Source organism: Nyctereutes procyonoides, unplaced genomic scaffold (assembly GCF_905146905.1).
Source record: "Nyctereutes procyonoides isolate TBG_1078 unplaced genomic scaffold, NYPRO_anot_genome, whole genome shotgun sequence".
In the NCBI taxonomy this organism is placed as follows: domain Eukaryota; kingdom Metazoa; phylum Chordata; class Mammalia; order Carnivora; family Canidae; genus Nyctereutes; species Nyctereutes procyonoides.
The window spans coordinates 18,361,472-18,386,551 of NW_026575035.1; the positions used below are offsets into that span (position 1 = coordinate 18,361,472).

The 25,080-nt window shown below is 41.7% G+C and overlaps 1 protein-coding gene across 2 annotated transcripts in view; it reads right to left on the bottom strand.

Moving 5' to 3' along the window:
* RAB2A (RAB2A, member RAS oncogene family) overlaps positions 1-20,993 on the bottom strand; it is a 90,684-nt gene extending 69,691 nt beyond the window's left edge. The window contains exon 1 of one of the 2 annotated variants that reach the window (XM_055318304.1): positions 20,665-20,993. In XM_055318304.1, coding sequence (XP_055174279.1) covers positions 20,665-20,710 — 46 coding nt within the window. In that variant the 5' untranslated portion in view covers positions 20,711-20,993. Of the gene's footprint in view, positions 1-20,237; positions 20,489-20,664 lie in introns of those variants that run through there. The other variant, XM_055318307.1, reaches the window with a different exon arrangement.
* Between the last annotated feature and the right edge of the window lie 4,087 nt (positions 20,994-25,080).

Below are 25,080 nucleotides of genomic sequence, written 5' to 3' on the forward strand. Positions count from 1 at the left end.
AAGGCCATAGTACTCTATACATACTTTATTAAGCACTTATCACATTATTCTTTTATTATCAGTTTACTGTTTATTATCTACTCTCCCCCCTCAGGAACAGTAACATTCACCTTTTTTATTCTGAAAACCACTCTGCACGGTGGCCCAGGTTAGAAGGCAGATGCTCGGTCAATAGTGGATTAATGTACCACACACACTCACTGAAAAAGGTCATAAAGTGAGACGAGCCTTTTCTACGTAATGATGAACTCCAGTCTACATTAAAAAAAAATCAATTTCTCAAAAAAATAACTTACTAATGATAAATTTTTTTATTCAACAGTGAATTTTTCATAGATGAAAATGATGCTAGAGGATGAAAACCTTACTGTGCTGAGTTAGAATTCTATCTCTGCTTATCATTCACCCCTGATTATCATTCACCCCTAACTTAAGTTTAATTTTCCCTTGAAAAATTTGGCTTTTTAGTGTGTACATGAGTTATCAATCAAGTGCCTCCTCTCTCCAAACCTTCATTGCCCTGCTGGAGAGACTAGAACATTTCTCCCTTGCCAGCTGGCATGACGGTAAGTGTCAGCAGCAGAAGGCAGCACTCCGCACCTCTCCACAGCCAACTTCCCTCAGCACTCCTTCAGGCTGCTTCCCATGAAGGTCCCAACACAGATCCTCCTCATGGAAGGCTTCCCACAGCACACAGACGGCAGCTTTCCAATCCATCACAGCCCCTCAGTGAAATTCTCTGCCACTCAGCAGGCCTCAGCCATGCTCCTCCAAAGAGGTCTGGATGCCAGATTGGCTCCTTCCTTCCATGCTCTGCCTGGGTCTTGGGGTAGTAGCCATGCTCTCTATGTGCTGTTACTGTACTCTTTAGAGTTCTCTTTATCTCTGAGCCAATTCTCTGTTACCCTAAATCCATGGGATAGTTAATGATTCTTTATATTAGACTTTCCTTGTTCAAATTTCTGTGTGGTTTCAGTCTCCTTGCTGGACTCTGACTGATCCAATCAGTATGGTTAATAGGTCCTTCATTAAGATAAACCATATTTAATTTGGTGAAGTGGACGGTTTTTGAATATAAGCCAAGTTTAGATTTTCTTAGGGAAGGCCTACTTTTTCTTTAGTGCAATATTTAAAAAAATACAAAGCCAGATATAACCTAAATTTTTAAAAACTATAAAGTACAATGGAGCATTTGCTAATTTCCATAGAGAATAAATGATAAAATATTAACTCTAATAGCAAGTAAGATAGCACAACGTGGTAAAAATAACATACCTTTCTTTTCTTCCTCCAAAATGATGGGACTTTCCCTCACTTGTTTTAATGGTGGAAAACGGCTGGAGGGTTTGAGAAGAATCAGAATGAAGAAAACTGATGTATAACTACCTCTCAGAATCTTAAGAGTCACAATTTGCTGGAAACAGAGATTTTTAAACAGTAGACTGTAATCATCTAGGTCATGAAATCAATTTAGTAGATCATAACCAGTATAAAAAAAGACCTAGAGAATAGCAAATATTAGATTGCGGGTACTATACAAGGGTAGGTACTGTTTGGAAACTTGTATTTTAAAGAGATATATGGACATAAACATCTGAATGCTGGGCTGTAATCAAATATGTCCTTATTACTGTGACTTGCAAAAACAAACTTGGAAATTACTCTCTAGTGTCTAATCCAACCACCTCCAATGAAAGAATTCATCTGTGACACTTTTGCTAGCATGCATGGAAAAATAAATCAACTGAAGAATCCAGTATACTTATATTCTCTTTTAACTAACGTTTAAAAAGGACAGCCCGGGTGGCTCAGTGGTTTAGCGCCTCCTTGGGCCCGTGGCCTGATCCTGGAGACCCAGGATCGAGTCCTGCGTCGGGCTCCCTGCATGGAGCCTGCTTCTCCCTCTGCCTGTGTCTCTGCCTCTCTCTCTCTCATGAATAAATAAAATCTAAAAAAACCCAAAAAACAAAAAACTGCAACTAACATTTAAAAGGATAGAGATCAAGGGAAAAATCTGATTGAATTGTCTGTTGGCAATTTAATGTACCTACCTATTCAAATATATACAACATAGTATCATGCGTCACCCACCAGGTGATCATTCTATTACAGAAACCTCTTTGTAAAAAAGATTTTTCCATTAGGTGAAATTAGGATGACCCTAGATACACTAGTTTGCCAGGGAAGGCTCAGTAACTCCTGTTTTCCCAATAAATTATGGATCAACTTGGATAATAAATTATAGTTTCCCTAAAGCACTGATTGTCAAAATACGGTCCTCATACCAGAAGCTTCACCATTACCTGTAAACTTGTAATGCAAATGATCAGCCCCATCAGCGACTTACTGCATCAGAAACTTTGGGCTGGAGCCTTGCAATCTGGGTTTTGCCAAGCTGTCCAGGTGATGCTATTGTGCACTGACGTTTGAGAACTCTTGGCTTAGATATAACCAACAAAAATGCTGGTGTCATTGTCCAATCTTCTTCATTCTTCAGTTTAGTTTTTCAGCTATAACTAATTTAAGCCCCTACATGGTTGGTATAACACAAATAACTGAAAATACTGGAGATGTTTCCCCACAGTATAGGTTAAGTTATCCTGGTTTCCACTTAGTATCTTTTGACAATTATCTGGCTTAGAACAGCTGGGCTACATGCCACCTGCCAAATACCCAAGGATCCACTTTGATACAGATAACCTTTTTTATTGCATCTAAGGAGTCCTGTAATCAAGTTATGCTAATGTACTTTTATCTTATTTAAAATATCTGCATGGCTTTTGATAGTTAGAAGGTGAAAATAGGCTCCTTCCTTGCACACAATGTTATTTGATCATAAAAGTAAGTCTATGAGGTCGGTAAATAGGAATGATAACCTAATTTTAAAGATAAAGAAACTGAGGTTTAAGTGATATGCCTCAAGTAAGAGGCAGAATTGAAACTCCAAATCAGGTTTTATTATTACTATTATTTATTTTGGAGAGAGTAAGAGAAAATGAGTGGGGAGAGGGGCAGAGGGATAGAGAAACTAATAAGCAGACACTGCCCTGAGCATGGAGCCCAGTGCAGGGCTCAATCTCCTGCCCCTGAGATCACAACCTGAGCTGAAATCAAGGGTCTGGTGTCCAATGGACTGATGCACCCAGGCACCCCTTAAATCATTTTTCCACTATACCATCCAACCTCAATTTGTTCTCAGATACACTGCAACCAATACCCTTCCTAACTAAAAATAATGTTATCTACTTTCCAGGTATTATCAGTAGCAGTGCCAAGAGAAAGGAGGGAATACTTTGTAACTAAATGACTCTGATATGGCAGAATGTAATAAAGGAAGAAGGTTAAAAAAATAAATAAATATGATTTCCTTGACGCTGACTTTACTCCAACATTTCAGTTAATATATCAGATATATTATACTTTAATCTGACCATTTTCCTAATCTTTTCAAAAGCAAGGATTCCAAATAAGAACTGCAGCCATCTCAAAATCACATTTCAATGAAGCAGCTTGCAGAGGATACTTTTCCATGATGCTATGGAAGGAAGAAGGTGTTTGGGGATATAAATGTACACTATAATTATTATACAATAAATCTGTGGTACATGATCTCTAAGTAGTAAGCTATGATATAAATGATATCAAAGTTAAAGGCTGCAAGCAAAATAACTATTTCATGCAGTTGCTAGATGAAACTGGCAAGAGCTCATGATAATAGTAACTAAACCAAACTGCTAAATTCCTAAACATAGACTAGGCATCAATCAACACAATGTTGAGATTAGCCTGTTGAATGAAATACACAAAATATATACCATACTCAAAATTAGATATTCTTTCTAAGTCCATATTTTTAATGAAAGGTGCTTTGCAGTATCTATCAAAATACAAATATAAATCCTAGTTGGCCAGAGATTTTCCTTCTTACACAAAACCACAAGAATCATGTTATACTGTGTAACAATATTCATCAAGGAGTCATAGGTGAACATTTGTTATTTCTGGCAACCTAGCATCAAAGCATCTTTCTTTGAATTCCCCAGCAGCTAGGGTATAAACATGTGACCTAGACTCAACCTATCAGATGCTCTTGTCCAGAATCTGGAATCTTGAGGGACTGCTCCATTATCAGGGACCATAAGGAAAGAATCCACGGTGGCTACAGTGATGATGAGACCAGTTACATGTCTCCAGCATCTTCTTCAGCAGGCTGTACTGACAGCCTTGCCTTCCTTGGTTTTGCCATTTTCAAGCTGGATTATATTGCTTTTCTATCAATCTATGACTATTCAATCTTCGTAATAAAATCTGCTTAAATTAACCACATAGTAGGGTTTCTGCTGTTTGCTACCACAGACTAACAGAATCAGTAACTGAATAAATTATGGGTCATCTACACAGGTGTTTAGAAAGAATGAGACAGATTTATATATATGTTAATACTAAGACATACCCTCAAAAGAGTACTAAGTATATAATCCTATTGGTAAAATTGGGAAACACACATACATGCAAGCTTACAGACAAAATTTCTGGAAGGATATACAAAACCATTGTTTACTTACATAAGGTGGTATTTTCATTTTTTATCACGAGTATTTATCACTTACACTATTAAAAATATATATGTGTGTATATATATAAAATTTTCAAAGGATCTATTTTAATTTTATTTGGGGAGTGGGGGAAGCACGAGCCAGGGGAGGGGCAGAGGGAGAAGCAGGTTCCCCAATAAGCGGGGAGCCTGAAGCAGGGCTCAATCCCAAGACTCCAGGATTATGACCTGAGCTGATCGCAGACACCTAACCAACTGAGCCACCAGGTGCTCCTCAAAGGATCTATTTTAGCATCAAACACCATATAAGCAATACTTTCATGGGCCTCATCTAACAACGTCCATATTGATGTGGCTTTTAAATAACTAGTAAAACCTTGTGTGGCCAAAAATAGTTACATTAAATGTTGGTCTGTGAAGAAAATTATGACAGTCTGTGGGTAAAATAATGTGCTATGAAAAAGATTTTGATCTTTTTTTTTTTTTAACTCCTAAAAGCCAGTAAAGAATACTAATAAGTCGTACTTTAACAAGATTTACTCATTCAGTTAAGGCTGAAAATTCACATATTCATGCTCAAATCCAACATGGTTTTTCCATTTCTCAGGTAAATTCTCCAAGAAAGGAAACTAGAAGCCAGAAGGAATGAGGGAGAAAAGGCCCCAAAAGAAAGAAAAGATTTAAAGGTATAAAGGGGATCACTAGCTCCTGCCAGAAATCTGAGTTAAGGGTAGAAATTTATACCATTCAGAGATGGGGAATAAGGTTTTTCTGAGCTACCCAGAGGATAAACAAATCAACTCTTTATGCCACACAATGCTCTTCACAGTATAGTCCCCAGAGTTCCTTTAGTCTTAAGCCCCCACAAAATCCTGACAAGAACCCTATCATCCTGCCACACTCTGTATATAATCTATGGGGAGCTCAGCTCAATTCTCTGTTCTCCACATAACATAAAGGCAGGAACAAAAGCACAAACTGATTCTACAGGATTGTTACATGGGGAAATTATTCAAACAAATGAGATCACATCTGATAGTATCATACCTGATATATAATTTGTAAAATGGAGTAAAGAGGTACCTAGGATTACTATGAGAACATATATGAAAGCCAAAGCACAACCCTCAATAATGTTTGCTGAAAATCTGAGTACGTTATGAGCCATTCATTGCAGTTAGAATGAATCCTCTTGATGCTTCTTCAGTACTTTGTACCTGTTGCTCTTCTATTATCTTTTAATCCCTGTGGCAAATTGGTCTTCCCAATAGGACAGGATAGTCTTGTTCATTTTTCTAACTCCAGGACTGCCCACATAGTATCTTAAATTTATTTAAAAACAAAAACAAGGAGGGTACCTGGGTGGCACAACCGGTTAGGCATATGACTCTTGGATTTCAGTTCAAGTCATGATCTCAGGTCATGGGATCCAGCCCTGCATGGGGCTCTGTACTCAACATGGAGTTTGCCTGGGTTTCTCTCTCCCTCATAAATAAATAAATCTCTTAAAAAATAAAAAAATAAAAATAAAAACAAAATGAGGGGTGCCCAGGCAGCTCAGTTGGCTGAACGCCTGACTCTTGATTTCAGCTTATCATGATCTTAGGGTTGTGGGATATAACCCAGCATCATCATGCTCTGTGCTGGGTACAGGGCCCCGCTTGGGATACTCTCTCTGTGCTCCTCTCCCGTCCCCTATCACTCCTGCATGCACCCACACTCTCTTCTCTCTTTCTTTAAAAAAAATCAAAATCAAAACCAAATCCAATCCTCTAATCTTTGTATAAATTCCATCCTCCAAACCCTATTATATGTCAATCAAACCTGTCTGAACAGCTCCAGTAACAAACCAACTCACAATTTAACAAGCTCTTTTTTTTTCAAAAAGTTTTTGTTTTGGGATCCCTGGGTGGCGCAGCGGTTTGGCGCCTGCCTTTGGCCTAGGGCGCGATCCTGGAGACCCGGGATCCAATCCCACGTCGGGCTCCAGGTGCATGGAGCCTGCTTCTCCCTCTGCCTGTGTCTCTGCCTCTCTCTCTCTCTCTCTGTGTGACTATCATAAATAAATTAAAAAAAAATAAAAATAAAAAATAAAAAGTTTTTGTTTTTAAGTAATCTCTACACCCAATGTGGGGCTTGAACTCATGACCCCGAAATCAAGAACTGCATGCTCTTCCAGCTGAGCCAGCCAGGTGTCCCCTCCTTCCATTTCATACGAAGTTCAAATCTCTTTTACTCATGTTTTTGGTTCTGCCTATGAAAAGCCAAAAAGGGTAGTTTTGTTTTTTTCCTAAGATTTTATTCATTTATTCATGATAGACACACACACACACACACACACAGAGAGAGAGAGAGAGAGAGAGAGAGAGGCAGAGACATAGGCAGAGGGAGAAGCAGGCTCCACACAGGGAGCCCCATGTGCGACTCGATCCCGGGCTTCCAGGACCATGCCCTGGACTGAAGGCCACCCAGGGATCCCCTCAAAAAGGGTAGATTTAAGTCTCTTGTATTTGACAGTCACCTAACTATTTAAAAGTCATTATTACATGCTCCTTTAAATCTTCTTTTTTTTTTTTTTTTTAGGTTAAAATGTTTCCATTATATCAGGGTACGGGGAGGGAAAATTTAAAAAAAAGTTTGAGTTGTTCCTACAGTGTCATGGTTGATATAGCCCTCATACTATTGGTCTGGAGCATAGACTCCAATGTGTAGATATCCCTCTGAAACAAGTTTCCATAATTGAATTGTAGAGTAGAATTATTACCTTCCTCATATGTACACATACCTTTACTAACCATCATCACATTTACTCCTTTGTTTTTATTTTTTTTTAAGATTTTATTTATTCATTCATGAGAGAGACAGAGAGAGAGAGAGAAGCAGAGACACAGGCAGAGGGAGAAGCAGGCTCCACGCAGGGAGCCCAACACGGGACTCAATCCTGGGTCCCCAGGATCACACCCTGGGCCAAAGGCAGTGCCAAACCACTGAGCCACCCGGACTGCCCACATTTATTCCTTTGTTGGCTTATTTACTTATCTGACTCATACTGAACCAAGTCATGTAAAACTTTAAGAGCTGGATATATATTACTTACCAGTTGACCTCCATCTTGTATTTGTATGGTTGTTTTACTTTTTAGAAAGGATTTTATTTCAGAGAGAAAGAGAGAGAGCACACGTGTGCATGGGCAGGGGGAGCAGCAGAGGGAGACGGAGAAAGAGCATCCCAAGCGGACTCCACACTGAGGGTGGAGCCCAATGCAGGACTCCATCCCATGACCAAGAAATCAACATGACCTGAGCCAAAATCAAGAGTTGGATGCTCAACTGGCTGAGCCACACAGGTGTCCCTGTAATGGTCGTTTTTAAAGTAAATATAAGGCTTCAATTTCATTAATTTACATTTTGCTAAAATTAGCCAATTGTTCTGCCTGTCAAGGTCATTTTGGATTCTATCTGGTATAATCCACAAATTAGCTCTCTCAATCAAATTGGATTTTATCCAAATTGTTACTAACGTGAAATGTAAAAAAAAAAACAGGACTAAGCAGCAGCTTGCTCCCTCCAGCTTGCCTACAAGGGCAGCCCTTTATGATACAATTATTCAACCACTTAAAAATCTGTCTAGCTGGTAAACCAGGAGAATTTCTTCATCTTATACCAAAGGTTATATTGAAAAAATATAACAAGTACTTATACAACCTTTACTTAAAAGGCAGGTGAATCAATTCACCAAGTATTATATTATAAATCACAATTATTGCTTTAATTTATAATTAATTCATTTCTCTTATTTATTAATTTTTATGCCAAGTGAAGTAAAACCTTGACCATCAATGATTTTGGAAACGTGTACTTTTACTTTGACCTTTGAAACAGTAAGACTAAACTGAACTAACAATACTTTCTCCAAAGAGATAAAAAGATAACCTTTGATCAACAGATTCATTTATACTGAAGACTGCTGTAGACCTAAAAAAGCCTGCCTCTTTCCAAGGGGGTTCAAAATCAAGAGAGGTATCTCAAGGTACCAAAAGTGGGTACAGAAGAAATCGAGGAAACAATTATTGATCTTACTACATCCTTCCGAAGACTAGTGAAAAAGGGCACCTCCTACTTGATATTATTCTCAATCTCAAGTGGCCTGTGAGGATTATCCGAGATAGGAAATAACTTTCCTTTATGGATTCAAAGAATTGCCATTTTGCTGATTAACATGTGATCTTATTTCCTTCAACCCAAGTAATTAGTTTGCAGTCAGCAAAATGAATAGCTTTTTCTATCGACAAGACCTCCCTCACTAACTTAAAGATGCTCAACAAATCAGAAAAATTATCTCTAAGATATTACTATTAATAAAGCACTTTGCAGCTTACAGTAAGGCACCTGCACATATTTTTTTACTTCAAATACAAAAATCCTGTGAGATAGATATAAGCCAGGCATTCCTGCTGTCTTTTCCAGATGAGAAAATAGAAGTTGAAGAGGTCTGAACTTCACCAAGGGAACAAGCAAGCAGAGGAGTCCTTGCACTAATCAAGATATTGTAATTACAAATACTAGGCTCTTGGAAAATTTTCAAGAGTGTTGTCTAAACTAAAATAACCAGAGAGGAATTAGATTAACATATTACAGTCGACCTTTGAACAACATGGGTTTGAACTGTGCAAGTGCACTTATACATGGATTTTTTTTCAATAAATACAGTAGAGTACTATCAATGTATTTTCTCTTTCTTATGGTTTTCTTAACATTTTTATCTTTAGCTTACTTTCTTTGTAAGAATATGGTAAATAATACATGTAACATAGAAAATATTTGTTAATCGGCTGTTTATGTTATTGGCAAAGTTTCCAGTCAACAGTACACTATTAGTAAACTTCTTGAGGAGTCAAGGTTATAAGTGGATTTGACTTTGTGGGGGTTGGTGCCTCTAATCTCCATGTCATTCAGGATCAAGTGTATTTGCCTCCTAGATGCATAGGAATTATTACTAAAGTTGGACAAGTGCTAAAGGAGGAGTCATTCATCGATATTAACAACACTGGGGGAAGCAGAACAAGCATGAATACACCACTTACGCCGACATATCAACTGTAAATAAATGGAGGGAAACAAATTACTGACACTTGAATTTCAAAGACAGCTATAAAGTTTGAAAAGAACAAAAACCAAAAACGTATAGCATTGGTGAACAAGCCTATAGGGGGCACTTGGCAGGTAATATATTAATTTTACAAATAGGAAACTCAGGAATTTTAGTTAATTGTTCATGTGCACAATAAGAATTAGTAATAAGTATCTTCTTTCCATTAGACTCTTTCCACATTGTCCTACAAGGAATAGGTCACATTACACATGCTTGGGAAATCTGACTACCATATTGCTTCCTATGTGGGGCACAGTAAGCCAAAACAGGACATAGTACTTGCCTTCTCCAAAAGCCCACGGCAAATGGGCATGCTTGCGACCTATGCCTTGATCCCTGTCCATGTGACTGAGCAAGGGTGGGGACCTGACAGTATAAATTAATTCAATTTGGTCAATGACTGGGGCACCTGGGTGGCTTAAGAGGTTAAGCGTCTGACTCTTGACCTTAGCTCAGGTATTGATCTCAGGGTCCTGAGTTCAAGCCCTGCAATGGGCTCCACTTAAAAATTAAATTAATTCATCCATCAATGATTCAATTATCCTAATAAAAGCATCTCAGACCGAATCTTTTAATAAAATAGCAATGGGCTTTATAAAAAACACAGGCCTTAAAAAAAAAAAAAACAGTGAAAAAACAAGAATGAGAGTTAATTGATAACTACTCTGAAGAATGACTACTCTGAAGAATGATTTAAATTCACAGCTAAAGCAGATGTGCACACCTCGTACCCACAATTCCACTCAAAGGTTTATCTCCAGAACTTTAGCAAACATGTTCAAGGAGGCAGGCACAAAAATAATCCACATAGTATACTGTCTTTTAAAACACCACAGACAATCCAGCCTAAAATTTCTTTTTTTTCCCCTTAAGATTTTATTTATTTATTTAACAGAGAGAGCACAAGCTGGGGGAGCAGAAGGCAGAGGGAGAGGGAGAAGCAGACTTCTAGGAGCCAAAGGCAGATGCTTAACTGACTGAGCCACTCAGGCAACTTGGCCTAAAATTTCCTTAGGCAAAAAGAATGGGAAAATTGTGGTATAGTCAAACAACAGGATATAAGTAAAATTAAACCAACAGAATTTAATTAAAATTAAACCAATCTAGCAATTAATATCAATAAGACAGAACAAAATGTATGAATACCAATAAATCTCCCAAAATAATGCTGAACTAAAAAGTCTGAGTAAAATTCCAATATAAAGTTGAAAAAATATATAAACAATTGTGCACTGTTTACTAATACACACATACATATGTAGTAATCATCTAAAACCTCTCATACAAATAATAAACACCAAATTTAGGAGAGTGGTGAAGGTTATAACAAAGTGCTTCAACTGTATCTGTAATATTTGTTTCCTAAACAAAGCACAAAAATAAACCCCTGGGTCCAAAGAAAAAAAGGAGGAATGATGAAAAAGTACACACACTAAGCAAATATGAACCAAAATTAAAAAAAAAAGATTAAAACACTTGAGAACCTCAAGCTACACTACCAAATAAACAATACATAAGAAACAAAACAAGACAAAACCTCACAGTATGTAAAAGTAGAGGATAACTTAATGACAAAGAATAACTCTTAAAAAAAAAAAAAGAATAATTCTTCAGTGAGATGCAAAGACCTGAGCCCAGGGGGCACCTAGGTGTGGCAAAGTGGTAGAGTGGCTGCCTTCAGCTCAATTCGTGACCCCTAGGTCCTAGGATCAAGTCCTGCATCAGGCTCCCTGTGGAGAGCCTGCTTCTCCCACTGCCTTGTCTCTGCCTCTCTCTCTGGGTCTCTCATGAATAAATACAATCTTAAAAAAAAAAATAAAAAAGACCTGAGCCCATACACACTTTACCAATTATCCCTAGAATTTACTGGGGGTATAATCACTCTGACAAAACTAAAAACAAAACAAAAATAAAAGCATTGTCATAATAGATATTAATATTTTACCCTAAAAGTCAAGACACTATTAAGAATATACAGATATCAAGTCTGATCTGGTGAACACGTATGGAACCCTGAACCAGCCGCATACACAATACACTTTTCAAGCACACACAGAATATGGGTGTACACATACTGACCAAGTAGCTGGCTACAAAATTAGCTTCAAAAACTAAAGAATCAATACACACAGTCTACATACTCTTACCTATGCAAAAAAAAAAAAGTCAGAAATAGATAATAAAAACACTGTTAAAAAGAAAAAAAAAAACCATGTTTAAAACAAAACACACATGAGTGCCTGGCTGGCTCAATCAGTAGAGCATGTGACTTTTTTTTTTTTTTTTAAGATTTTATTTATTTTTTCATGAGAGATACAGAGAGAGAGGCAGAGACACAGGCAGAGGGAGATGCAGGCTCCATGCAGGGAGCCCGACATGGGACTCAATCCCCGGTCTCCAGGATCATGCCCTGGGCTGAAGTCAGTGCTAAACCGCTGAGCCACCCCAGGCTGCCCTAGTAACCATTTCTTATTCAAGTCACTATGACATATATTATCTCATGTATTCATTCCATTTTATAGATGAGGGCACCAAGGCAGATTAAAGATGTTGCCCAAGTTCATACAGCTGATAAGGGGCAGAGAAAAGACTTTATTCTTGTTTTATACAGGACTTTACTGTTTTCTTATCCTTTATACCCATTTTGCATGAGTGGACGTGATGTCTGTTTTAGTAAAGGGGACTGAAGGACTATGTACTTCCATTGCAACTCAACAAAACAAGCGGTTGTTGGTAAACCAACAAAAGACTTCTATACAGGGTGCCTGGGCAGCTCAGTTGGTTAAGTGTCCGCCTCTTGATTTTGGCTCAGGTCATGATCTCAGGGTTGTGAGATTGAGCCTCATGTCTCCACTTGTCACTCAGCAGGAGTCTACTTGAGATTCTCTCTCCCTCTGCCCCTCCCACTCATTCTGTCTCTGGAATAAAAAAATAAATCTTAAAAAAAGAAAAAAATCTGATATGGAATTTGTAGGAATCAAGAACTACATATGATATGGGAGAGCATGGACTTTGGAGTCAGAAAGACTTGGGATTAAATTCCAAATGTTAGTCAGTTACTAGCTCTGTGATGTGACAGTCTTCCTTTCCTCACCTGTAAAATCAAGCCTTCATCGTGAATTAATACTGCTCAGATTCAATGAGCCACACTATTAGAAAAACCCCTTTTGTATAAATATCCTAGTTGTATATTTACATTCTTCACTACACTACACTGTAGTCTTTTAAAGAGGAATCAGGGGATCCCTGGGTGGCGCAGTGGTTTAGCGCCTGCCTTTGGCCCAGGGCGTGATCCTGGAGATCCAGGATCGAGTCCCACGTCAGGCTCCCGGTGCATGGAGCCTGCTTCTCCCTCTGCCTCTCTCCCTCTCTCTCTCTCTGTGACTATCATAAATAAATAAAAATTAAAAAAAAAATTTAAAAAAAAATTAAAAAAAAAATAAAGAGGAATCAGAGGAAAAATGCTTTTCAAGACCATCAGGAATGATTAAGTATATGCATACATGCTTCAAAAAAAATAATGCGTACTATAATTAAGGTAAACAAGCAGGGTTCTCTCTTTGTATAGCTTAATACAGTGCCTACTTCATAAAGGTGTACATAGAGTCAAGAATTAATGTTGCTTCAAACCTTCAATTTACTGTTTCTCCTTAGCCCCCTGTGGTAGGCAGAATAATGCTACTCCCCCCATACAAAGAACTGTACACTCTCATCCCCAGAACCTATACATGGCAAAAGGCTCTTTGCAGATGTGATTAAAATGAGACTTTGAGATGGGATTATCTTGGATTATCCAGATAAATCCAATCTAATCAAACAAGTCTACATGCAGAGAACCTTTCCCAGCTTTGGTCAGAGAGCTGAGATGACCCAAGAAGAGTCAGAAAGACGCGACACTGGAAACACCTGGCCTGCTGTTGCTGGGCCTGAAGACAGAGGATGGAGGATGGGGGCCAGGGACCAAGGAAGGTGGGTGCGGTGGGCTCTGGAAGCTGAGAGCATCACCCAGATGACAGACAGACAGCAAGAAAAGGGAGATCTTAGCCCCATGGTGGCAACAAAGTATATTCCACCAATAACCTGAAAGAGCAATTGGAATCCCTCTAGAAGGGAACCCAGCCCTGCTGAAACCTTGATGTTGGCCTGCTGAGAAACACATCAGACTTCTGACACATGCTGACATGTACATGAACTTACATAGAACTCCAGAACTGTAAGATAATAAATCTGTGTTCCCTGAGCTGCTCTAGCGCATGGTGGTTTGTTATGGTAGCAACACAAAACAAATGTACCTTCTTTCTCCCATTTGAAGGAATAAAACTATCACAAATTTTTATATAAATGTCATTAAATCTTTCTTGAAACAAAAAGACATCAATTAGCCAATGCATGTAGCCTACCCAGTAGAGGCTACCTAGCACAAAACTCATGATTTTCTGAAGCACCATCTCTGTGCCAGGCACTATCTTGCTCCAAGAGCTTCACTGCAGTATGCTTCTATCGATACTCATTTTCTTCCCTTCTCTCTCAGATATGACCAGAAACACACTGTCAGGCACACCTGAAAATTGGAACATTCTGAAGAGCAAACAAACTGAGAGAAAACCTAAAGAGCTACATCATAGCTGTGAAGAGTAAAAACTTAAAAGGGAAGAAATACATAAATAATTGCCCTAAACAACACTGCTCAGTTTCTTCATCTATAAAACGGTAACCTCAAATATCTTTTGAAGCAATAAAAAAGTTTTGATACCATGTACAAACTATAAGAAGTCTGAAAAATGGCTCATAAAAACCTACTGCACAGATAGTACCCAAAACTAATGTGATGAAGAATTCCATATAAATTCGGCCTGGCTATAACTTACAGATTAACTTAAAAATCCAGAAAGCAGAAAATCTGACAATAGGAATAAAAAATACATTCTAGAAAAATATACACAAAGGCCCATGACGGACCTGCAGATGAGTGTCATCATACTACCACTAAAAAACAGTGCTTTTAAAAAATACAGATGTCCAGGACCCACTGCAGGTCTTCTAAAACAGCATCTCAAAAAGGATAAGACCCAAGTTGTTTGCATTGAAATATACTGTACGAATTAAAAGGGGGGTGACTACAGGTGAATGACAACAGAGGGAATCTAGCATCTTTTTGCCAGATGTCTTTTCAAGTAAAGAACAGCATATATTCTAAAACTTACAAATAAACAAGGCTGATGAACCAAATGAGAAAGTTTCATGGAAAAAGTAAAGTTAGGGGGACAAGGGAGGTCAGTACATGGCTGCATCTTTTGTAGCAAAGGACACAGCCTCACAGATCAGGATGAGGAAAGAATAACAAAATGGAGCAAGCACAGCTGGGCCAGAGTGAGGGGGAAAACAGCTGAGCTGGCAAAATTTGGATCCCTCAAAAACCCAGCAAAATTACTGGCTACTGCAAGAAATGGAGAGCTGGCGAGATAAAATGGGGGAAGAGGGATCAGAGGGGCAGAGAGAGGAGAAAACTCATTTTGTGTTGGAGCAGGAGCGGTCAAAGAGAACAAAAGGGATGAGCAGTGAGAAAGAAGAGAGGGGGGCATTATTTGAGATGAGGAGGACGCAGGCTTATCAGGAGAGATGAAGGGAAAAAGGATGAGACCACCGACCATGCCTCTATGATTCAATAAAAAGTCTTAGTAGCAAGAATTATAATGTTAGGGGAAGCAAGTAGCAAACAAACTAGTTAGGAGAGAAAGAGAAAAGGAAAAGGGCTAGTCACAAATCCTAAAATCAACTACAAATAACATGCATAAAGCAACAACTTAGGTAGACCAGAATATATTTCTAGGGGCACCTGCACCTGTATGGTGCAGTCAGTTTAAACACCTGACTCTTGATTTCAGCTCAGGTCATGATCTCAGGGTCCTGGGATCAAGCCCAGCAACCAGCTCCACACTCAGTGTGGAGTCTGCTTGAGATTCTCTTTCTGCTCCTCCTGCTCATGCTGTCTCTTTCTCTCTCTCAAATAAATATATAAAATCATTTAAAAAGACTATACTGTCAAAATTCTAGATGATGTTAAAAGGTATGTTTCAGACATATTTTAGCTCTCTCACTAAACAGAACTAATACACCTAAAAACAGACAAAACGAAACAATATAGAGATGCAAAAGTTCCGGAACTATGAAGAAAAGCAAGAGAAGAATAGAGAATTCAAGCTGGTGGAAGCCTGGGAAAGGAAGTAAGTGATGAGGATCTGTGTTTCTTTAGCATGGATGTGTTGTAATTCATTACTGTTCCTTAAAACTACTCAAGTATACATAGCATGTACATACATATGCAGGCTACATTTCATCATAAAATAAGTGGAATTTTTCTACCTTCGAATTTCTCTGTTTTTCCAGTTTGTTTTCTGAAGATAATCTAACAAACTTGCTCATACGATTAAATAAAATGGTTGATGTTTCTGGCCTCAGGTTTTGCAACAAGGAGCTCCATCTCAGACCTAGTAAGAATCTCTGGGGGTTGGGCCACTGAATCTTTATTTAAAAAAAAAAAGAAGAAGGGATCCCTGGGTGGCGCAGCGGTTTGGCGCCTGCCTTTGGCCCAGGGCACGATCCTGGAGACCTGGGATCGAATCCCACGTCGGGCTCCCAGTGCATGGAGCCTGCTTCTCCTTCTGCCTATGTCTCTGCCTCTCTCTCTTTCTCTCTCTGTGACTATCATAAATAAATAAAAAAATTAAAAAAAAAAAAAAAAGAAGAAGAAGAAGAAGAAGAAACCACCATAAGTGAGTCTCAAGAACCTAAAGAAACTCAAGTTTGGGTCTCCCACAAGACAGGCGTCCCTCTGTCACAGCTCTAAAGCTCTGGAGAATCTAATGCCACCCTTCCCCAAGTGCTCTGGGATTCTGCCTCTATGTTGTAGGTTTTTGATCTTTCATCTTCTCCCCTATCGTAGCCCACATACACACACACTCAACACCCCTTCACATTCCTGCAAACCTGATCTTGGTGTCAACTCCACACGTCTCCCTCCTTCCCTCTCTTTCACCGTCTTTGGTAAAACGGCTTCCTCTAAGGCTCTGTAGTTAACTTTAAAAAATAAAAAAAAAAAACACCAAGAACTAGTATATGTGAGATTGTCTGATCGAACGGCAAACATGTACTTCCAACTACCTGCCAGACATTTCCCACATGCCCACCTGGCAAATCCCTACACATCATTCCAATTTCAGCTCAAGTATCATCTTCCAGGTAAAGCGTGAAGCACCTCCTCCAAGGGCCCCATTACTTAACTACTAAAAATTTATTTTTGTATATAGCTCTTATCCTCAAAAGATTTTTTTTAGATCGATCGATTTATTCATTCATTCATTCATTCATTCATTCATTCATTCATTCATTCATGAGACACATGGAGAGAGGCAGAGACATAGGCCGAGGGCAAAGCAGGCTCCTTGCTGGGAGCCTGATGCGCGACTGGATCCTGGGACTGGGATCATGCCCTGAGCTGAAGGCAGATGCTCAACCGCTGAGCCACCCAGGCGTTCCATATCCTCAAAAGATTTTAAGAAAAAGAAGAAAAAAAACTGTGTGGGAGTGGGGAGAAAAGGGACCAATGAAGGAAGGAAGAGTGGAGGGGATGAGTATGATGCAGCAGGGAGTAATGCGGTTTGTTAACAATCTTAAAAGAACAGGACTTGGTCAAGTGGAAAAGTTTTGACTTAATCTTTCATCGTTTTTGGGTGGGGGGCAAGGCAAGAGGCTCATTTCAGATAGAACACAACTGGTTTTGAGCTTTTGTGTGCCTAGCTGAGTGGCAGAGAAAGGGAAGGAGGGCTAGTGATCAAGTTAGAATGGGAAGCAGTTGCCAAAATTTTAGGAGCAACAATAACAGGTTTATTACAATTTTTCTCTTTCTGTATTTGGTAACTGTCTGGTTATGCTATTAGGCCATGCTTGTTAAAAACCAATTTCCACTTTATATCTAGATTTAAATGACACATCACCTAAATAGTTTCTCAGGAACATGATCGCAGTACCAATGAAAAATTTTAGAACTGCATTTTAACTGCATTTGGCCCTAGAGTTAAAAAAAACAAAGATTTCAACAGTATCACCATGATGGCGTAAAAAGTCTTTAAAAGTCTCTTCTAGAGCAGCCCCGGGTGGCCCAGTGGTTTAGCACCGCCTTTGGCCCAGGGTGTGATCCTGGAGACCTGGGATGGAGCCCCACGTTAGGCTCCCTGCATGGAGCCTGCTTTTCCCTCTGCCTGTGTCTCTGCCTCTCACTCTCCTCTGTGCCTATCATGAATAAATAAATAAAATCTTAAAAAAAAAAAAAGTCTCCTCTATGAAGCAGGAAGTCTGAAAGACAAAGTGTGCATGGTACTTTCACATTTGTCCTCATTTTATCTCATTACTTAGAGAAATAGGAAAGATTAAAAATGATTGTTTATTATAAACTAGTGAAAGTGAAAAAAAGGAAAAGTAGCAATTTCCTTCACCCTAAGACACATATTTTTCATACTATGACTTTTGAAGAAATCAGGATGGGTATCACACTACTAATTTAATACCATCTTTTGGTGGGGAGACCACATTAGGTGTACCTTATAACTATGCATATATTTTGAATTAAGGAAACACGGTAAAGGATTTTGGCCAAAGTCAGCGGCAGAATTGTATATTTAAGTTTTTAATGTATATAAACATGAACATAGTGGACTGTTTGGCTATGCTTTCATTAATTTAATTAAATGCACATGGCCTTCTACTAGGCACTTCTTGAAATGCAAAGCTATACTAAACATCTCTCCTGCCCTCCAGAGGTATATAATCGAATACGGACGTCTACACAAGAATCTATAAAGCAGTCTGGCATTAATATAAGAACAATACAAAGTATGATACATCCAGATAAAGGAGTAGTACTCACTGCCAGCCAGGATACCAGAAAAAAGCCTAACACATCAAAAGAGCTTAATATATGTTGACTTTGAAAGCATTATGGAAGACCTGGGTTAAACTTTGAAGGACTGATAGAATTTCCACCGAGAAGACACTCTAAGCAGAGGGAGCAGAAGGAACCAAGAAAAAGCACAGAAATCAGCCACTGAGCCTCACTGGCAGAAGGTAGGGAATAGTGGGAAAGAAGGCCAGCAAAGAAAACAGAGGCTAAAATAATGGAGTTCCTGGAAGGTCAAACTAAAGAACGTGAGCAGACGACCAGCCTCCTAACAGCCAGGTATCACCAAGATTAATCTGACAGGAAACTACATGGGCTGGAGTGGAGAGAAAGTACTGCTGTATACAGTCTGCTATCAAGTGCCTGAACCTAGGTGATAACAATAGCAATGGCAAGAAAGGAGTGTCTTCCCTTTAAACTGCCTGGGGTTGTTTTCCAATGAGGGCAAATTCCAGGAGCACAGAGCGCAGGTTTGCGTGATTAGTAGCTCCAGTATTCCCAGCACAATACCCTACCCACAGTAGATGCTCAGTAAGTAAGTGGAAAATCTGCATCTTCACCACTGCTAAGTCTATTCCCACCCTTCTCTGTACTTCTCAAACATATTCATATCATAGTTAACATAAATTCCGTCTCCAACTTGGGTTTACTGCCTAAATAAAAATTTTCCAGTGGGCTTTAGACCCAATTCCTTCTCCTTTAAAACATGCCACAGCTTTTTTTTTTAAGTACATAAGCTGGCTACTAAACATCTGCAAAAACACTGCTCTACCCAAGACTTTACATAGAAAACCATCCAGGCTCTGTACAGGCACGCCTGGGGGAAAAAAAAAAAACAAACCCTGCTAAAAAGCTGCATTTACAGCCGCAAGTTTTTCTAGGAGCCGGCAATGAACAATCAACGTGATTCTTGTGTTACTTACTGAATTCGCTACATCACTAGTGCAACCACAAGCGGCTGCTTACATTTCCAAAGTTGTGCAAATGGTCCAAAGTTGTGCAAGAGTCCTCACTGAAACCAGACTCTGGTATATAAATAGTTACAACACTTGAACAAGCTTTAGTTTTATTATTAGATTCAAAGGAATGCCAAAATCACAGGTATTAAAAAATGTATCACGAGTTTGTTTACTTATCTGCGAAATATACTCTGATGTTATCTCAAGTGAGAACCGCTGAATTCCTTTCTGCTTCAGATGGTCTACAGTGTCACCTGAAAACTGACAGCTGCCACCCTGAATCTGATACATCCAAGAAATCGCAGTGCCCCCAACACACACACGGGCACACGCAGGGCACGGGCCGGCCTTGCATCCCTCCCGAATAACCCCAGTTTACACGTGGCAAACTCGACACAACTTTCACGCTTTAATGACCTCGAAAGGAATTCCCCAGCCGCCAAGCGATGGAACATGACTAACTCTGACTTGGGATTTGAGGGTGTTAAAAGAACCAAACAAACAATTTTCCCCCTTTAAGGCTCCCTTCGCTGAAGCCTTCTCAGCCGCCTGTCCCACACGAGGCGCACGCTGCCCAGCCCCTGACAGATGCGTGTAGGCTGGGAAAGGTGGGACTGACCGGGGAGCCCGGAGCCGCCTCCCATCACCTTCTGCTCTCATCGAGGGCGGCGAGGAGGCCCAAGGTGAGGGGCCCCGGCGGGCGCGTGCAGTCCTCCAAGTCGGGCCCCGGTGACCCCCGGCCGGGCCGCCCCTCCCGTCACACAGTTCCTAGGTCCCAAGTGGCAAGCGGCTGCCGCGGCCCCCAGCTGCAGGGCTGCCGGGGCGGGGGCGGCGGCAGCGGACAGGGCCCGGCCAGGCCGCGGCCGCTCGGCTCGCAGTGCCCACGTCACCAGCTCCAGCACTGCGGAAATGGAGCGGCGCGGCCGGCACCGAGGGAGGGAGGGAGGGAGGCGCCGTTGGCGCCCGCGCCGCTGCAGACGCCGTTTGCCCCTCGGCCCCGGCCCGGAGGCCGCCGACGTCGGCCTGGCCGCACCCCGGGCCCTCACCTGTGTCGCCGATGATGATGTACTTGAAGAGATAGGCGTACGCCATGGCCGCGGCCGCTCGGTGCCAGGGCACACGGCTCCTCCTCCTGCTACTGCTCCTCCTCCTCCTCCTCCTCCTCCTCCGCGCCCCTCACCCCGGCGCCACTCGGCCTCGAAACGCCAGGCCCCGCCCGCCGCAGCCGTCGCCGTCAGCCGCCGACACTCAAGGGCCGAGAGCAAGCAGGACAAACTGACACCCGCACAGCCGGCGGAGACAGCTCCCGACCGAGCTCAGTCGAACAATAACAGCCGCCGCGGCGCCTCCGCCCCGCCTCCGCGTCGACCCGGAAGTGCTGCGGCCGCCGGCGCCGCCGGAGGAAAGGGGAGGAGCCCCGCACGCCGGCCGCGCCCCGCACGCCGGAGCCCCGCCCCGCCCCCGGAGCCCCGCACGCCGGAGCCCCGCCCCCCGGAGCCCCGCCCCCCCGGAGCCCCGCCCAGCGCAGAGCCGGCCGCGCCCCGGCCGCGCCCCGGCCGCCGAGAGCCGGGCGCCTCCGGGAGCCAGTCGTTCCGGCGCTCCTGAGGGGGCGACCCCGGCGGCCGGGAGACGCCGGGGGAGGGGAAGGAACCGGAGGGCCCGGTCCCCGCGCCGCCACGCGCATGGGCGCCGCGTCCTTCCGCCCTGCTGTGGGCGCGCGGGCACGTGCGGGGAGACGGAGGCCGCGTTCGGCCGCGTTCGGCGCGGGCCTGGCCTTGGGCTCCTGGAAGGTGCTTGGAGAGGCGGGAGCGCCGCGGGGTGGGCCGGAGGGCGGTGGTGTTCCCGTGTTCGCAGACCCGGGCTTGACCGGGCAAATCGCTAAGCGTGCATCAGGGGGCCTGAGGTGGATTATGGTGTGTCCTGTGGTCGAATACTACGAGGCTCCTACAAAGAAGCCTCACGTGCAGAAACAAGGCACAGAAACCGGTGTAGACGTGTACATATATATATATATATATTTTTTTTTTTTTAAAGATTTTATTTATTTATTCATGAGAGGCAGAGACACAGGCAGAGGGAGAAGCAGGCCCCATGCACCGGGAGCCCGACGTGGGACTCGATCCCGGGTCTCCAGGATCGCGCCCTGGGCCGAAGGCGGGCGCCAAACCACTGCGCCACCCAGGGATCCCTAGACGTATATATTCATGTTATTGGCATTACTTACGTATATGAGATATATAACAATTACATGCTAAATATGCTCATATGCTTACGAATTACATGTTATTGTCGTATACATTATATATATGTATCTTTACCATTTTGTAAAAAAGAAAACATGTCAAGGGTGAACGGAAATAGCCGTATGTTTGCAGTCATCCTGAAAGGAAACACAGCTGGCATCAAGGGGACGGCGGCTGGGAACCGAGGACACATCTACGTTTCCCTGAATCTTTTGTGTGCGGTTTGAACTTTTTTGCACGGTTCCTGAATTATCGATTGAAAAAAAAATAGGTTGAAAGGAAAAAAACAAAGTGTCTTTTTTGTTCCATTCAACCAACATTTATTAAGCGCGTGCTAATGTTTCTGCATCGCGCCGCGTTGCCACGGAGGGCGGACGCTGTTGTGAAGGAACACAGTTTGGGAAGAGGAGGCAGTAGAGTTCGTGTAAGTGTGAGGATGTGTTACCGGGAGAAGATGATGTTTGTTTTGCATCAAGAATGTGAATGATGGGGAAGAGTTTGTGGAAGGGACAAAAGTTGGAGAATGGGAAATGAAGTTTAGGCAGGAGAAGCAGAGTCTGCAAAGTTCGCGGCTCCATTGAAGGAATTTATTTATTTATTTATTTTTAAATTTTTATTTATTTATTTATGATAGTCACAGAGAGAGAGAGAGAGAGAAGGGCAGAGACATAGGCAGAGGGAGAAGCAGGCTCCATGCACCGGGAGCCCGACGTGGGATTCGATCCCGGGTCTCCAGGATCGCGCCCCGGGCCAAAGGCAGGCGCCAAACCGCTGCGCCACCCAGGGATCCCCATTGAAGGAATTTAGAGTTGCAAGAGGAAGCTCATTTACCGAACCATGTCATCAAATGTTGGCAATGGAAGGACCATCTTTGGGGGGGGGGGGGAGTCACTGGGATTTAGTGACCCTGGTTCCTCTTGCCTAACGTTCTCTCCCCTTTGGGATCTCTCACTATATAATTCTACTGACACCTCCATGCTGAGCTGGCTAACGTGGGTTAGTACGTGCTTTGAGTGGCCTTGCCAAGTATGAACTCATTGGTGGTTTCTGGAGTTATTTGGAGGGGATTTTACTAAGGTTTCAGGGATAGCATGCAAGAATTAGAAAGTCACCTGGAATTGCATAAACTGGTTCACTCATCTTTACTTTGGGGGAGGGGAGGTCCCTGCCCAAGACCTCCTAGTGGCCATTTTGTCCTTCCTGAGTGCCTTCCCTCAGGTCTTTCATGAGTGATAGATATCTAGAATGTTCCCTCAGTTGTTTTCTACTCTCAGAGACATGGCCTTTACTCAGAGCCTCAGCAGGACAGCTCTATCAAGATGACACACAAAAGCTGAGCATCCTTATGAGTCAGGAGCGTTCCCATACTGTTAGAGGAGGTGAATCGCTGGAAAAGTCACTAGTGCCAGGTTATGCAAGGTCTTGTAGCCATGTCATATGCATATAGTACTTTACCAGGTGGACCCAGGGGAAACAAGAGAAGATCAGCCTTGGGCATGTAAAAAAAAAAAAATCGTAGAAATGAATGTAGAGCTATAGAGTAAAACAAAACCCAAACACTTAGGAGGCCTGGCTTCTGGGTGTGGCCCTACCATTAACTGGATGATTGTGACAGATCATGTGGCCTCTCAGAGCTTCAGTGTACTCATCTGTAAAGCGAAGGAGTTAAATGTTGTTACCTTAAAGGACTAGTCTGAAGCTAATTTTAGCTAAGTCTGAAGTCTAATTTTATGTCTCTCCAACCTCCAGATCTGAAGCTACCTGTAAAGTATCAGTAATCCTCTCCTGACAAGGGCAGGGCCCCATGAGTCAAATGTATACTATTCTTGCACAGAACTGAGTGGCATCACTCCATCCCTGAGATGCACAGGAGCTGTAATGATCGCTTGCTGCCTGGCAGTGTAATCTAATGAAATGAGCAAAGACTCGATTTTCAAGTCCTTTGAGCCTCATTTGCCTTATTTGGAAAATGTAGATAATAACTGCCTCACAGTCAATTTAGGATCAAATAAGATATTGTGCGTGAAGATATTTTATAAATTATGAAAAACATATACTTAATACATAACTCTTAGTACTGAATAATTATTTAAAATTACCTTGAAGGAGAAAAGGTGTAGTCACCATATGAGTCATATATTTTTTTAAGATTTTGTTTACTTATTTGATATATTTATAGAGAGAGAAAGAGCACGTGAGTGAGCACAGTGCGGGAGGGGCAGAGGGAGAAGCAGATTCCCTGCTGAGCAGGGAGCCAGACATGGGGCTCAATCCCAGAACCCCAGGATCGTGACCTGAGCCAAAGACAGATGCTCAACTGGCTGAGCTACTCAGGCACCCCATGAGTTCATGTCTTAAAATCAGCTCCGTTCCTGGCTTTATTTTATGTCACTACCTTTATTTTCTTTCTACATTTAATTCATAATATTTTGTTCTATTTTCTCTATGCCTATATGCTGTCTTAAATCCTCTTTGAAACAATACAGGACATAAATAAAAGCCATACAAACCTCTTTTGAAACATTTGACTTAGCCCCCAAAATCCAAAAATATTTTTCAAGAGAAATTTCTCAGGCAAAATGACAGAAATATACCTCTTTTCCCCTAAGTGGTAGTACACTTCCTGGGATTTTCCATTCAGTTTGATTTTCAGTTATTTCTCTCTCTTGGGGATGAATTCTGATAACCTCATCTCTCAGTCTTACATCATACATGATCTGAAGGTCAAAACTGAAGTTTAAAGATTGTGAGACTACATTCTCTAAGATCCCCTCACTGAAGTGCTCCATGACATTTTAAAATACAGTATCATATTGAAATTTTGCGTTCACTTTTCCCAATCAAACTTTTCATGTGTTTAAATTTTCTCTGGTTTTTGATTGCTCTCAGACTGTGGAAAGAAGGAGCAGTGGGGTGGATGGGATGGGAGAGGAGTGGTGTGAAATACTATAATCCACAGTCTTTTTTTTTTTTAAGATTTTATTTATTCATGAGAGACACAGAAAAGCAGAGACATAGACAGAGGGAGAAGCAGGCTCCATGCAGGGAGCCTGATGCGAGACTCGATCCCAGAACTCCTGGATCACACCCTGGGCCGCTGAAGGCAGGTGCTCAACTACTGAGCCACCCAGGCTGCCCTCCACAGGTTCTTTAGTTTCCATGGTTCCTTGGCCAGTCCTTGAGTGCACCCTGGGGTCTCTGTGATCCTCCAGAACTAGT